Consider the following 12,316-nt stretch of genomic DNA (forward strand, 5'->3'; position numbering starts at 1 on the left):
GAGGAACACATTCCCCACAGCTATCGCATCTAGCTCAACATGTGTGGAAATGGGCCATTCAAAGTAACATGTTCCTCATGGCGGAACACCTCCCAGGCAAGGACAATCAAATAGCCGACCTGCTCAGCAGGTACAGTCAACAGATGCACGAATGGGAGATTCACCCCAATGTGCTCCAACCATTCTTCCGGCAGTGGGGACAACCAGAGATAGATCTGTTTGCCACACGCGAAAATGCGAAATGCCAGTACTTTGCCGCCAGGTTCCCACATCCGCAGTCGCAGGGCAATGCGATATGGATGAACTGGTCAGGCAGATTTGCGTACCCTTTTCCCCCAGCTCCACTAATACCGCTAGTGGCACGCAAAATACGCCAGCACTCGCTGACGCTAATCCTAGTTGCTCCCACATGGGCAAGGCAACCACGGTACACAACGTTCCTAGAACTGTCAGTGGTGCCTCATCAAAGACTGTGACTCACACCCAGTCATCTAACTCAGAGCCATGGAGAAATCCAACACCCAGATCCGCAACAGATAAACCTGGCGATCTGGCTCCTGAAATCCTAGAGTTTGGATACCTGAACTTGCCTCCAGACTGCATGAATATTATCAAAGAGGCAAGAAAACCCACTACCAGGGCATGTTATGCAGCAAAGTGGAAACGTTTCATCATCTACTGCAGAAACAACAATATAAACCCATTAGATGCTTCTACACAGAACATCATTTGCTATCTCTTGCACCTACAACGTTGCAATTTAGCCTACTCATCCATCAGGATACATTTAGCCGCGCTAGCAGCATATCTTCAAAACAGGCAACACCTTTCACTATTTAGAGTGCCAGCAATTAAAGCCTTTATGGAAGGACTTAAACAAGTAATTCCTCCAGCACACCCACCTTCACCAGTCTGGAATCTAAACATCGTTTTAACCAGACTTATGGGACCACCTTTTGAGCCACTACACTCATGCGAAATACAGTTTCTTACTTGGAAGGTGGCTTTCCTTATTGCCATTACTTCACTTAGGAGCGTTAGTGAGCTGCAAGCCCTAACTATTCAAGAGCCATTCATTTAAATACACGCAAATAGAGTAGTTCTCAGAACAAACCCTAAATTCATGCCAAAAGTGGTATCCCACTTTCATATAAATCAAACAATAGAACTGCCGGTGTTCTTTCAAAATCCATAGACAGTAGCTGAAAGGGCCTTGCATACTCTAGATGTCAAGAGAGCGCTGCTATACTATATAAATAGAACTAAGGCATTTCGAAACACAAAACAGTTGTTTGTTGCTTTCTCACCGCAACACAAAGGTAACCCTATATCAAAATCAGGTATAGCCAGATGGATCGTTAAGTGCATTCAGATATGTTATTTAAAAGCAGAACGCACCTTAACAGTTCCCTCTAGGGCGCATTCAACACGCAAACTAGGGGCATCCATGGCTTTCCTAGGAAATATTCCTTTACACGAAATTTACAGAGCAGCCACATGGTCAACCATACATACATTTACCAAACACTATTGTGTAGATGTACATTCAAAACAGCAAGCTGCTGTAGGTCAGGCTGTTCTCAAAACTCTCTTTCAGACTGCTACAGCTGGCACGGGCAACCACCGCTAGGGGAGATACTGTTATACATTCTATGCACAGATATGAATTCAGCAGCCCACATGCCTCGAACGGAATATGCTACTTACCAGTATGCATCTGTTCTTGGCATGTAAGGCTGCTGACATTCATATCGCCCACCCGCCTCCCCGGTGCCTGTCGCAGCTGTAGCATTCACTCTTTGCATGGACATCTCTTACCGTGCTATACTCCATCTCTGCCACAATGGCGAAAAACAATCTGAGGATGGAGAGGATGCCCATGCGCACTGTAGTCCAAGGGAGGAGCCACCTATCTCGTGATACTTCGAAGACTCTTCCAGGACAACAATGTGCAATCATCCGAACCCAACACTAGGCGGCGATCTATGCACAGATATGAATGTCAGCAGCCCTACATGCCAAGAACAGATGCATACTGGTAAGTAGCATATTCCTTTTTAAATGCAGTCTGTTTTCTTTAAAGGAAAACAGGATATGTTTAAAAGAAAGAAATGAAAAGTTTTCTTTTCATTTTTTCAGGGCAGACAGTGGTCCATGGGACCATTGCCTATTCTTAAAAAATATTTTCTCTGCCAAACTCAAAGGGTAAAGGGTCCTCCGGGGACCCCTTTCTGTTTGTGACTTGCTTACCACCTACTTGAAGTAGTTGGTATACTGTGATTGTTTTGCAATCACATTTGCGGTCGCAAAACAATCATACACCTCACTGCGACTTGCTAATAGGAAGGGACGCCCTTCGCGCACACCTTCCTAATAGCGACACATAAACCCTATTTTTTGAGTCTATAATAGGTTACCAAGTCTCAACATAGGGGTTGTAATTGCTACAACCCTTTTTAGCGGTCTCAAGCAGCCTGATTTTCTGTTTTCGATTGCTAAAAATGGTTGTACATCTCGCCCTAGACGGCCGTTTGGAAAGTAATGGGTGGGACAGTACAAATTGTAACTCTGAATCATTAAATTAGATAGGACCCCTCCTACCCCACCCAGAGGTACTAAGCTGTGATCCGTTGCCTAATGTGTGGACGTGGCAATAGAGAGCTTATAAATGTTTGCTTGATGTGTGGACGTGGCACTAAAGAGCTTATAGCGGTTTGCTTGAATTAAAGATGGGGGCCTGTCTGAATCGCTACAGACATATGCAGGGCTTATCCTTGTTTAGTCCTACACATATATACAAAGACATATACAGGGCACATAAGTTAACCTTTAGGCCACGATCTATTGATAACATGTGCTAGTAACATTATGAGTTGAGGAGCTATGGGTGGACAGGTCAGTTTCTGATGCCATGTTTGGCAAACATTACTTATTTTAGTTGATGGCATAAATGTGTGAGCTTTCTGATGTAAAATCAACTTGGGATGTGTATGTTTTGCAAACTATTTCTTCCATATGCAACCAACATGTTCTTCATATACTGGGTCCTTTTCCATTAAGACTGTGAACAAAAAAGATGGAGCTCATTAAATTGATTAAATGATTTTAAATCTGCTCAAGGACCTGTGAGACTCTTGACCCTGTCATTAATATATCTGATTGTAAATCATTAATTCCCATCCAGGGTGTGTGCTGTACATGACCACTCGTATTTTTTTATGCCCTTCATTCAGATGCCAAAAATGTTTTGAGTCGTCGTCACTCTGTACAGAACATCTTGCTTCAGGTGCAGCCTTGTTTAGGACCTAGTGTTGTCAAAGAGCAGCCTCCAACTCCAGCTCCCCCTTCATCATCATCATCTGTTGTGCTGGAGAACGTCCCAGAAACCATGAATCGTGAAATGTTGACCATGCTAGTAGAAAACACCAGTGGCTTGGATGAAAAGGACTTCAAATTGGAACATATTTCTGAACGTAAAGTGGCTGTCGTTACTTTTCGAACCAGTGAGAGTAAGTTTATGCTAACTGTGTTTCATTGCATGTTCATCATGTTATTCAGAGGGGGAAAATGTAACTTCATGTTGTGATGCTGGGAAGCAGAGCAGGTACGGATGGCAACAATGGACAGCCCTAATCAGCTGTATGAAACCGAAAGACCTCATTTTTCAATTTTTTATTCTTCTTTTATTTTTAAAAGACCTTTATTGTTCGAAGAATAAAGAAATACAGTTGTACATGTCACATAGCCTGCAATCCGCAGGAGCCGGCAACTGAAAAAATAAAGGATATTCAAAAGAAACACTGATAAGTTAACACAGCCAATTAGCCGGCAACCCTGGGGTCCGGCGGCGCAGTTCAGGAAAAACACGGAAGCAATATTGACCATACTGTACAATGACAATCAGGCCTGTAGTATTTGAGTATTCTTATGTTTCTCTGCTTAAACATATTGTCGCATTATTGGCATCTGCACCATATGAAGGTAAGGTGTGGACTCGGAATAGAGACCCTAAAGTTCTTGTGTTTGCGATGCCATCATGCTGTGGGCAGGTGCTCACTGGTATTGCTCACTAATGCAAAGTAGTAGGCACTTGTGATCGACGACACTAGGTTGCGGCCGCCTCAGCGGGGTCCCAGGCGTCTGTTGGTCTAGTGTGGGTTGAGCCCTCCTGTGTCCACGACCCATATATGGATGCTAGAGCTGGGGGTTCGTGTGTAGATGCATTCACCCAGCGTCAGATGGCAGTTATCCCGAGCTTGGCCCGCGTCCCTTGTGTGTGGTGTGTTGTGGCCTGTCGTGGCAACAAAGGTGTGATGTGTCTACAGGTACATGTCATTCCGCGACTTGTCGCGGCATGTAGGCCGACTCCGTTAGTAACAATAGCGGACTTGGTCAGAGAATGTGACCGGTTAATAAACAATTACAAGTATCAACACAGTGGCGAAAGAACTAGGGAAGGTAGGGGAAAGAGTTTGCATGTCTATTGGCGTATTAGGGGAGGGGTGGTAGCAGTTCCGGCGAGGGGTCATCGGCTCTGGGGCGGGGTGTGGCGGGACGGTTACTGAGGCGTGGAGGGGGTCCGGGTGGAGGCGTATATGCTATGTCTCCAGATTATAGCTATCTGAGGGATCTTTCTCCAAAGGGCATGAGCTGGATCTATCATGTGGGAGATATCATGTAGTATGTCAGATATGTCGGTCCGTCGACTGCAGCAGAGCGTACACCGCGAACGGGTAGGAACGAGGGTTTGGATGCAGTTTGGTGCTACATAGGATTGCTCAAGTTATTCCTTGCTCCTGACAGGCTTGTTGGAAGGACGCAAGGAGATCGCCCCAGAGCTGCGCACTGGGGAATTTCTGAAGTCCAGCTCTCAGAGGAGCACCGTGCCCTCCGCCCGTGCCCAATTAATGAAGGATGTGTGCCAATGTCTGGTGTGGGGGGGGGGGCGCTGGCCTTCCAATGTTTGGTGAGTAAGCGCTTAGCTGTGATGAGGCCCATGTCCCAGAATCTTGTTTGTACCTTGTTGAGCTTCGTGTGCTTGTAAAGCCCTAAAATACAGGCTTCCCACGTCTTCGGTACTTGTTCATCAGTGCACTGCGTGAGTAGTGTTGTGACCTCACCCCAGTATGTTTGTATGGCAGGGCAGTGCCAGAGCATGTGTAGGAGATCCGCCCCTATCAAAGAGCATCTTTGGCAGGCAGTGTCAGTGGTCGAGAAGTATCTGTTTATCTTGTCGGGTGTGAGGTAGGCCCGGTGTAAAATATAGAAATGGATAAGTTTGAAACGGGAGTTGCGTGGGATATTAGTCGGCCCAACTAGTATCATCGCCCACACCTTGTCAGTCCAGTCCCTCCCTCTGTCGGCCGCCCATTTCTCTCTGAGTGGCAGTGTAGAAGGCTGCGTGTGCAATAGTAGGGCCTGCGCTAGCCAATGTATGATGTGCGAGCCGTTGCCCATGACATGTAAGTACTGCATGAAATGGTGCATCGGCAGTTCCTCCGACACGTCGCCCCAAGAGGTGGTCAGTGCGTGGGTAAGGGATGCATGTAATAGAAACTGCCCAGCAGGGAGATCCGTGCTGGTGGCGATATCCGCAAAAGAAAGCAGTGCGCCATCCGCATTGAGATCGCCCAGTGTTTCCACCCCAGCGCGTGTCCAGCTAGTCAAGTGAGCTTCTGTCAGTGTTCCCGCCGTTCCAGGAGTGCCCAAGAGTGGGAGTATCGGGGCATACGGCTTCGTGGCGCGGGTAAGCCGCAGGCAACGCAAAAAGCATCGACGTGCCACCGCCAGGTGTAATTGTGAAGGACAGGGGGTGCGGGTCATAGGGTGAAATAATGTGTATATTTGTGTCTGGGCCCAGATAGTTGTGTCCGAGGCAGTGTCCCCCAGATTCTTGCCGCAGAGCCATCCCGACACCCATTGCAACTGCGCCGCTAAGTAGTATAGCTCCATGTTGGGAACCACCAGGCCTCCCGATTCAGTGGTCATGTACAGCTTAGTCAGTGCCACTCGGGGTCGGCCCGCATTCCAGATTAGGCCACGAATCAGGACCTTCAGTTCCCGAAACACTTTGTGAGGCACGTATGTCGGGATGTTGGCGAAGTAATATAGGAGTCTCGGCAGGACTATCATCTTGGTCAGCGCCACCGACTAGGCACATTCAGGGGTAAAGTTTTCCAGAAACCAATTTGGGCGCGGATGGAGGCAATCGCCCGTAGCAGATTCCCCTCTAGGATGTCTGCCGGGGCCCGGTAAATATGAATTCCCAGATACTGAAACGTGGTGGGGTACCACTGCAGCCTCTCCCCGCCGTTGTGGATGTCACTTTCGGGCGTATCTGGGCTAAAGGAATAGGCTCCCGACTTGGACCAATTGACCCGCAGTCCCGACATGTTTTCGAAGGTCCGGAAAATTTCCGTAAGAGATTCCGGTACATTGGTCAGGTCTTTGACAAATAATAGCAGGTCGTCTGCGTACAGCGAGATCACATGTAGGCCATCGGCCATCGGGATTCCCCACTCCTGTCCTCGGTCCCTAAGGATCGTGGCCAGGGGTTCCATGGCTAATGAGAACAGCAGGGGTGACAGGGGGCAGCCCTGTCTGGTACCCTCCGTACGCGGATGGCATCAGATAGTAATTGACCGGTGCGGGCTTGGACCGTGGGCCTGCAGTATAGCAGATTGACCATAGTCTCGTAGCCGTCACCCAGGTGGTACTTCTCCATCACTGCCGTCAGATACGGCCACTCAACCGAGTCGAATGCCTTCTCGAGGTCTAACACCAGGCACCCCGCTCGCGGCCAGTGTCGGACAGCATATTCCTGTATCCGAAACAGTCGACGGATATTGTATGAGGTGTGGCGCGCTGGTACAAAGCCATTCTGGTCCTGGTGCACCAGGAGGGGAACCAGGGGGGCCAGTCTCCGAGCCAGAGTGGAAGCCAGTATTTTATAATCTGTATTCAGGAGGGCTAGGGGGCGATAAGAGCTCACTCGTGTGGCGTCTCTGCCGGGCTTGGGGATGGAGATCAGATTGGCTTCGTTTAGTGTGGGAGGGAGGGAGGGAGGAGTCTTCTGCAGCCGCAGTGTAAATTTTTAGAAGTTTTGGAATGAGGATGTCCGAACCAGCCTTGTAAAATTCGGCCGGTAGGCCATCCGGGCCAGGGGATTTACCATTGGATAGGTTGAATATGTCATCACGTAGCTCCTCCGGCGTGAGCAAGGCCCCAAGAGCGTCCAGTTGCGCAACGGTAAGTTGCGGCATCTGGAGGGGGGATAGGTATTCCATTACGTCGGGGCGGGGATCGCGAAGTCGGGAGCGATAAAGGGCATCATAGTGGGATGAGAACGCCTCATGGATGTGGCGTTGAGAGTATATTAGTCCCTTCCCGTCAACATGCAACGCCGCCACCGGAGCCGCTCGGTCTTCCTGTGAAATCAACCAAGCCAATAATTTGCCGGGCCTATCGCTTAGGTGATGCGTTTGTGCCGAGTGCACAGCGTAGTTGAGGTTGCGCAGCCGCTCTAGGAGGTGCGCATGTTCCGCGCGTGCCTCCGTTAGTGGGTCATCAGTGCCATCAACCGCTTCCCGTTCCCGATTAAGTAGGTCAGTCTCCAGTCGCGTTAGGTCGCCCTCCAGTTGACGCCTCATGTGGCCCTGTGTCCCTAAGCAATGGCCCCGTATCACAACTTTAAAGGCATCCCACTCAACCTGGGGAGAGGATGCCGTGCCAGAGTTCTCCTCAAAGTATTGGGCAGTTTGTGCGAGAAAGGAGTCGCGAAAAGTCGCGTCTAGCAGCAGCGCCGGTTGAAGTCGCCATGTGGGGATGGGCGGGTGTGGGCGTTCCCAGGCTATAGTTAGGAAGTGCGGGTTGTGGTCTGAGTGTGTGCGCCCCATGTATCGTGCGTTCATAACAATTGGGAGAAGCTTGGCGGACACCATAAATCTGTCCAAGCGTACGTGTAGGTTATGTGCGCCCGAGTAATAGGAATACACTTGTGTTGCAGGGTTGTGTGATCGCCACGCGTCATGAAGATCCCATTGTGCGGCCCATCCAAGCAGTGCCTTCATGGCTCCGTGTGTTGGTGCACCCGGTGGGGGTGGGAAAGAGCGGTCTAGTGACGTGTCCAATACACAATTGTAGTCACCCCCCAGTACCCACGGGACTGCGTGCCAGGTCGCCATTGTCGCCGAGAGGCGCGCCAGGAAGCCGCCCTGGTCAGTGTTTGGTGAGTAAAGGGAGGCCAATACCACCTGCTGCCCATCCAATCTACCCTGCGCTGCCACATCTGCCCTGGGGGTCTACATGTGTATCTGTGGCTTTCCAAGGGGTCCCAGGGCGGACCCATATTAGTGCGCCACGCGCATATGAAGAATTAACTGTGGCATAAAGCTGCCCGCGCCATCTGCGATGCAGCGCTCGCGCCTCTGTTCTGTTCAGATGTGTCTCTTGAAGCAGCGCTACATTAATCTTATGGCGTTTTAAATATGAGTATATCTGGTACCGCCTAGTCGGTGTATGCATGCCCCTAACATTCCAGGTACATATCCGAATTTCAGCCATAATCTTTGCCCATGATTGTCCCGCTCATGCCCGCCAGGGCCGGTCCCCCAGACCTGGTTCCCCGCCAGTTCCTCAATCCCATCCCTGCCCTCAGGTTATTCGTAGCTGCTAACACATTATGCGATAATTCCCCTTGAAATAAAAGGGTAGGAAAGAAAGGGAACCTAAAAAGCCAAAGAAGGGTAACATGGTAAACAATGCCAAAAGGTCGGCTGCACAACATGTCGCCGTCCAAACACTCAAGTGAGCTATAGTAAACTATACAGTTCTAGGGGGAGATAAGTGGCTTATGCAACAAGAGTCTGTGTGTTAGAGAAGTGTGGCTCAGGGGTTAGAGGCGGCAGACCCGGAAGCTGAGATCGGCCCTGGACCAGGGTTCAATTCCCCGCCTCGGCGGGTCTTGGGCTCAAAAATTCCACGGACTCGATAATTCTCGCTCCGGTGCCTTCTCGACTCACGGGTTCACACTCTGCGACTCTGGGCAATAGCTTGCTTAATCTCCACAACGGCCCCTCGCGGCGGGATGCCTGGCTTTCACCTTGTGGATACCCTGCCGGGGGTTATCTCACAGGGGAATACCAGGACGGGTTCCCTAAGCAAGCGCCGGGAAACCCTTTGTGGGTAGCTGTGCGCTATATAAGCTCAAATACATTTACATTTACATTTACATGAGAGAGGTATCACCTCTCCCGGGCCGGCAAGGAGCGGCCGTGTGTGTCCGGCAGGCCCGCCAGTCCACCCGCCCTGTGCGTTTCAGGTAAGGCCCTTCGGTGCCAAAGAATGGGGAGAAGGGCTCCCACAGGGTCCCCGTCTCTGGAAAGTCCAGTACAGAGGCTGCTGGTAGGTCTATGGTTACAGTCTAGGCAACGAATCCATCAGTGTGGCAGATAGATTCGTGTGTGTATAAGAAAATGTTACTCACTGCGTCCTGATAGGTCTCGACTCCCCAGGGCAGGGAGATCCCTGCACCAATTAGTTCTGCAGTTCGCTCACCTTAGGGCAAGTCAGGGTGACAGTTGCGTAGGCATACCAGCCCCGCACCACGGGGGAGAAAGTCTTTCAGGGCCCCCTCAGCCGAGAAGGTCCACTGTTTGCGGTGTGACATCAGGGAGGTCTGCAGAGCGCTGGGAATCCGGCAGGCCGTAGATTGCCTCATCGTCAGCCGGGAGAGTGGTCGGGCTGGCATTCGGGCGGAGGATGGGGCCGGAAAGTTGCTGATCTCTGTAACCCTGCGGAGCGCATCCTGTTGTTCCTGTAGGATCAGATCCGTGGGTGGAGAGCGGTGTGGTGTTTCCTGGGCGCGGGTGGGCGTAGGTGTTCTGCGCCTGCGGCGTCGTCTCGGCCCGAGTGTGCGCGAGGTCGTAGTGGTTCCGTGTGCCTTTCTAGGTGTCTCAGACACTCCTCTATCTAGCCAGGCCTCTACCTCCTCAGGGCTGGTGAAAAAATGTGTTTTGTCCTGTGCCACCACCCTCAGTTTTGTGGGGAAGAGCAATGAGTATTTAAGGTCCGCCTGCCGCATCCTTCTCTTCACTGCCAGGAAGGAATGTTGTTGTCTCTGTACCTGCACAGTGTAGTCCGGGAAAAACATCACTGTGGCGTTGTCTATTTGGATCTCACCAAGCTTCCTGGCTTCTCGCAGGATTGTGTCGCGGTCTCTGTAGTTCAGGACACGGAAGATGAGAGGTCTGGGGTTAGAGCCAGGGGGAAGGGGCCTTGTGGGCACTCGGTGAGCACGTTCCACCACAAAGTGAGGCGACAGTGTGTCTTCAGGCAGCAGTTCGCGTAGCCACTCTTCTACTCGCCTAGTAGGGTCCATCCCTTCCCATTTCTCCGGGATGCCCACGAGTCGAATGTTGTTTCTCCGTGCCCTTCCTTCCGCATCCTCCGCGCGTTCTTCTAAAAATTCCACTCTGTTAAGCAGATCTCGGATGTGTTTGTCCGCTTGGGTCACTGTGGGTTTCAGCGCCGCCACCTCCCCCTCCAATGTTGTAGTGCAACCTTGAAGTTTCTTGTGATCGGCTTTGAGATGTGTCAGGTCGATCGCCACGCTGTCTATCTTTGTCTCAAGGGAGGTGCGAGTCTGTTGCATTGATTCCTCTAGCCGTTCCATGACGGCTAGCACATGATCGAGCTTGGAGGTCACCAGTTCCGCATCCATCTTGGACGTCGTTTTGGAAAGCTTCCCCTTCGGTATCGTGCCTCCGGTTCCGGTCCGTGTCTTCACTCCTCCAGACATGGGCCAGGTGTGGCAATTGCGCTCGACTTGCACGCCAGTGGGATTGCCCCAAGCCTCGCTTCAATTGGTAAGTGTGTAATTTACCTGGAAGTCAGCGGTCTCCTATACAGTCCCGACTGAGAGGGGGGACAGCTGCAATGGCACTACTTAGCTTGTGTAGTGTCGCGACTGCGTAGTCTTCCCAAACATCAGCAGGCACTCGTAGACGGTCCGGTGAGCGGGGCAGGTGGTGAGGGTGTCCTGGAGTGGCTGCAAGGAGGTCCAGGCAGCAGGTCCAACAGCAGATGATTGCAACAGGGCGCACAGCCAGGCAAAGCAGTCGAGGAGGGGCACCCCCGACACGAGCAGTGTTAGGCAGGTGTTACAGCGTGTGGCAGTCGTTTCGTTGCGGCAACTCGCAGGGCTGCTGCAAGCGTTAAGGTTCCAGGTCGCAGATTAGTGCCCACCCCTTGGGGGGGGGGTCCACGTGTCACTTCTTGATGTTCCCACCAGTCCGTTGTTACGTCTGTTCCTCTGGGCGCTCCTCGGCGCAATGTCTTCGCAAGCGTGGGGGCAGCAAGGGCGTCAGTTCCCCGCAACGCTATCCTGTGATGGCGGAATGTGGGCAGGAAACCCCTGTATGATCTCGGCCCTTCTCGTGTCCCAGGTCACTGCGCCTAGTACCGCATGTCTTGGCTTGTCTCTGTGTCGGCCCAGGTGGTGGAGAGAGGGGCACGTGGCACCGTCTCTCAGAAATTCCGTGGTTCGGGCGGCCCTCCGATGCAGGGGCACACTGGTCGTCTCTGATGCTGCCGCGTGGTGGTCGCAGCCAAGGCCCAGCACCTTCACCGTGCCTCAGGAGGGAGACGCTGCAGCAGGTGTGGTTCAGTAGAGGTGGAGGGGCGGGGGGGTGTGTATCTCACAGCCTCAGCCCCCAAGCCGCATGGGGCCCGCCAGGATGTAAGTGGGCCATGTTTCCAGGCCTAGTGTCCCAATCAACTATCCCCAGGCGAGAGTGTCCGTATGGGGGGGGGGGCGCCGCCCGTGTGTGGGTCGCGCCTCTTCGCAGTCACTCACTGGCGGTGTCTAGGTAGTGCCCCAGTGCAGTCAGGTACCGCCTCCAGGGGGCCGCCGACTCAGCCGCGTCGTTCCCCGCCTGTTGCGGCGCCTCCGCGCTCAGCTCCCCAGGCGGCGGCCCCGTTCGGGTTCCCAGCCTCGTCCGGCCTCCCACCTCAGTTGTTAGCGGGGGCGCAGGCGGGGAGGGCTCAGCGGCGTGGCAGGGCCCAGTCAGCGGTGCAGGTGATCACACAGCCGCCGCTCATAGATCCCGCAAGGTCCGGTCAGGCCGTACACAGGCCGCGAGGTCAGGCCTAGCTCCAGCGTCCGAGCCCCGGCCTTGCGTAATCAAGGACCCCAGGGGGCGCCGCGACCGCGCCGGCTACCGCTGCTCAGTGTGTCCCGATGCGGGCCCCGGCACCCGATCCGTCCCGCAGCCGGTCAGTGGGTGGGCGGGGGTCTGGTACAGGTCCGCCAGCAGTT

The 12,316-nt window shown here is 52.5% G+C and overlaps 1 protein-coding gene across 1 annotated transcript in view; it reads left to right on the plus strand.

Moving 5' to 3' along the window:
- The window catches only part of LOC147732882 (protein mono-ADP-ribosyltransferase PARP14-like), a 1,251,483-nt gene that overhangs the window by 200,755 nt on the left and 1,038,412 nt on the right, over nt 1-12,316 (plus strand). The window contains exon 5 of the mRNA XM_086957427.1: nt 3,234-3,509. Coding sequence (XP_086813553.1) covers nt 3,234-3,509 — 276 coding nt within the window. The remainder of the gene's footprint in view (nt 1-3,233; nt 3,510-12,316) is intronic.

The sequence above is a fragment of the Lissotriton vulgaris genome, chromosome 2_1 (genome assembly GCF_964263255.1).
Source record: "Lissotriton vulgaris chromosome 2_1, aLisVul1.2, whole genome shotgun sequence".
In the NCBI taxonomy this organism is placed as follows: Eukaryota; Metazoa; Chordata; class Amphibia; order Caudata; family Salamandridae; genus Lissotriton; species Lissotriton vulgaris.